The sequence below is a fragment of the Hevea brasiliensis genome, chromosome 16 (genome assembly GCF_030052815.1).
Source record: "Hevea brasiliensis isolate MT/VB/25A 57/8 chromosome 16, ASM3005281v1, whole genome shotgun sequence".
NCBI classification, from domain to species: Eukaryota; Viridiplantae; Streptophyta; class Magnoliopsida; order Malpighiales; family Euphorbiaceae; genus Hevea; species Hevea brasiliensis.
In genome coordinates, this window is record NC_079508.1 from 71,884,265 (window position 1) to 71,887,911 (window position 3,647).

Sequence of the window (3,647 nt, forward strand, 5' to 3'; positions counted from 1 at the left end):
ACTAAGCAAAAGATGGATGCTTGCTTTGCACTTTGTAGCGTACAAGTAAAGGAACAGAAGTTCAGCTTTCCTTATCTCCGAAGCTGCTCTTATTCTCTCATACTCTGGCTTTAACATCTGATTCGTTTTGATGAAGGCGTTGCGAACTCAAAGTTCAAAACGGCAATATAAGGCTATGTTTGAATTGGGTGAGGAAAGGATAATCAATGGGAGGTTAAGAAAGGATAAGGACAATAAAAAAAACTTATGTTTGAAAATGATTGAATTAATGAAAAGGTAAGGGGAGGTAATGTATATTTTTTATATTTAAAAATAGGTAAAAAAAGGATAAATAATTATTAGAAGTATAAAAATATTCTTTTCTATTAAACAAAAATTTATTCTTTAAAATAAATTATTTAAAAAAAATTAATAATTAAAACATAATAATTACAACAAATTATTAAAAGAACAAATGATTTAACAACTAAAATTAAATAGGAAGGTAAAACTAATATTGTTTTCGCAATAATTCAAATCCATGAGAGAGAGCGGAGAGATTAAATAAGGTCATTTAAGAGAGAAAATATTTTTTTGTATTTGTAAATTAAGTTTATTTTTAAATTTTTAATTAAAAATTAAAGATAATAAAAAAATAAAAAATAAAATAATTTTCAACTTTTACCTTTCCCCTATGTACATCGAATAAAAAAAATTAAATTTGAAAAGTAAGAGGGTAAAATTTACCCTTACTTACTCTTACTCTTAACTTTCACTTACTCACCTCCTCTCAATTAGAGTATAATAATTACTTACCTGTGGTTATCCCTTTTTTTTTTTTTACCCTCCCTTCACCCTAATCCAGGGGCCAGCGAATCATCAACAACGCCAACGGCAAAAACAGATGCCCAATGACAGTCATATGTGTTTGCTGAGAAAAAAGAAAAAGGAAAGCAAAGATTTTTCAATAAAATGAAAGCTTTTTCTAAGCTAATAATAACTTCAAAGGAACATATCATTGAAAGAATATAAATATATATAAAAGCAAACGCAAATAAAATTTCAACAACTGACCGTTGCACCAGAAATAGACAAGTAACCAGTGGAGGAGCTCTCCGGCGCCGTCGGTGGCTGTCCGCTGCCTCTGCTTGAACTCGTGTTACTACTCACGGCATCAGTTGAGGAGATTCCTACTGAATACGCTGGCGTTCCGTCGGGCTTAAATAGACCGTAGTTTCTCTCAGATGTAGGTCCAGGCTTCATGTTCTCGTTAAATAAAGCGAAAACATAGATGTTCAAGTCCGTGGTTGGCCTCATTGGAGTCCCCTTCTTTTGAGAAATTAGCTTTATCAGGTTTCCATTGTATTTCTTCGCATTGTCCAGCGTAGCCCCTGCCTCGTCCGCATCTCCTTTGGATGGCCAGCCGGTTTCCGATATGTGAATCGGTAGCTTCTTGTAGCCTAAGGATGACAGAGCGAAGTAAACGGCGTCGATCTGAGCAAAAAGCATGTTGTCGTAATGGAGATTCGTGGCTGGATCTACGATGCCTTGGTTCGGCTGGAAGAGAACAAAATCTAAATTCACTTGCTTCGGATTCCCCTTGTATGCGAAGTATGGATACGCGTTGATCATGAAAGGAGAGCCAGTTTTGGCGTGGAAATTTAAGATTTTAGTCACGCATCCGGCCCGATCTCGGCGGAAAGCTCCAGCCGATGGAGGATAAGAGGTCTCCAGAATGGCTAGAGAGTGAGGCGTAGTCACGCTCACCTGCTTATCTAGTCCTAGATTCACAAGCGCTGTGTGGACACTTTGCATTGCAAGAAGAAGGTCATCGCTAAGAGAGGTGTCATTGAATGTCAACACTTCGTTGCCTACTGTGATGCAGGTAATCTTGGTTGCTGGTAGGTAGGCTTGAACGTTGGATTTGATCCAGGCTTGAGCTTTATCTGGATCTCGCATCTTTGATAGATACTCGTTCCCAAGTCCTACTATGAATTCCACTCCAGTGTTGGCAAATGCGCGAAGCACCCGTGCGTCTGCGTCGTAGAGCTTTACTTTAGTTGCACCAATTGATTTCACCAGAGGTACTACATTGTCCGGTGAGGGAAGATTGTTGGCAATCTGGCCGTAATTGATCCCAACTGAATCCACCATTACAGGAAACAAAACACCTGCGAAGGAAAAAAAAATTATTAGCACATGAGCATTGAGCAAACTCCGATCCCCGAAAGAGACCTTAAAAAAAGAAGTGGGACAAATACAGAAGTAGCTAGCAAGGACCTGAAATGGAAAGAATCAGTGAAGCACAGTAATAGAAGCTAAAGTAGTACATTGTTAGCGTAGAAAATTTGAAACTTGTAGTGTGGTTGGGAGAGAGCTGAGGAAAATAAACTGGCTAAAAGCACGGTGGAGGGAGTGAAGAAAAGTGGGAGAGGCAGGCAATGTTAGATAATTTTTAATTTTATGGGCAAAAGCAAAATAAAGCTCGATGATTTTGATGGAGGAAGTGCTTGATCGATCATTTGATGCTTTTTGTGGGGACTGCTACACCCTTCACATGGTCACCATTCCATTCCTAATTGTGGAGCCTTTTTGCTTTTGTTTGATTATTTTTATTTTTTGTTGAGATTTTTTCTATTTGCTTTCAGGCAATAACGACAGAGGAATTGGCATGCGATACGTGGCATACATGGAAAGCGAAGGGAAAGCAGAATGTGAGTACCTTTCGGTGACTCTTACCTAATTACTCTGTACTATCGGCCTAATAACTTGGTATTTCTCCTCTACTATAACTGAGCTGGCTGCCATTGCCAGTGCCAATACGGTTAAATCCCAAGTCTAATCTCAACCAATGTTGAGCTTTGGGTAATACCGCCATCTGAGATCAAAACATTTTAATTTAGAAATATTAAAACTCACTGTTTAATTCGGAGATTGACATCTTTTTATTTATCTTTTGAACTATTTCAAAAATATTAGAAGTGATTAAATCGATAGGCGTGATTGCAATGAATAATCGGAGGCCTTTTTTCCAAAACGTTGCATCTTATAAAAAGAAAAAATTAATATACAGGAATGATTTAAAACTTTTTTTTTTTTTTTAAAAAAGAGTGATTTCATAAGATAGTACAAGCGTTTAACTATTAAAAAATAATAAAAAAATAAAAAAAGTGAAAAAGGTAGCTCAACGCTATCTTAAATTGGATGCAGCTACTTTAAGATTTTTTTTTTTTATCTCATTTACACCTACATAACACAATTCTTTCACTTGATATAAAAAATAAAAAATTATTAACTAATAATGTAATATAAAAATATTAAAAAAATACTTATAAATAATATTTATATTTCTAAATTTTTTATACTCTATACTTGTTAATATTTTTTTTATCATATTATTAGTTGATCAATAATTGGTGTAAGAGCAGGTATAAGAATTATACTATATGGCTGTGTGTAGAGGTAAGAGAACCAAAAAAAAATATTAAAATGGCAGTACGCTATGCAAAAGGTTAGATGCTATTTGAAATAGCATCCAATTACTTTTTTATTTTTCTTTTTACTTACAATAATTTTATTTTTTGATGCTAATCATGTTAGCTTCTTTCTCTCTCTCTCTTCTAATTAAGCACAAATTATCCCTTTCAGTAAATAAGTATAAAGTCATC

At 35.1% G+C, this 3,647-nt stretch overlaps 1 protein-coding gene across 1 annotated transcript; it reads right to left on the minus strand.

The window, feature by feature from the left end:
• Positions 1–177: 177 nt before the first annotated feature.
• Positions 178–2,585, minus strand: LOC110640352 (glucan endo-1,3-beta-glucosidase 11). The gene is made up of 3 exons (XM_021791632.2): positions 2,260–2,585; positions 1,054–2,150; positions 178–910 (listed from the first exon to the last, which is right to left on the minus strand). The coding sequence occupies exons 1-3, from the start codon at positions 2,309–2,311 to the stop codon at positions 836–838; spliced, it is 1,224 nt and encodes a 407-aa protein (XP_021647324.1). The 5' UTR covers positions 2,312–2,585; the 3' UTR covers positions 178–835.
• Positions 2,586–3,647: the final 1,062 nt, after the last annotated feature.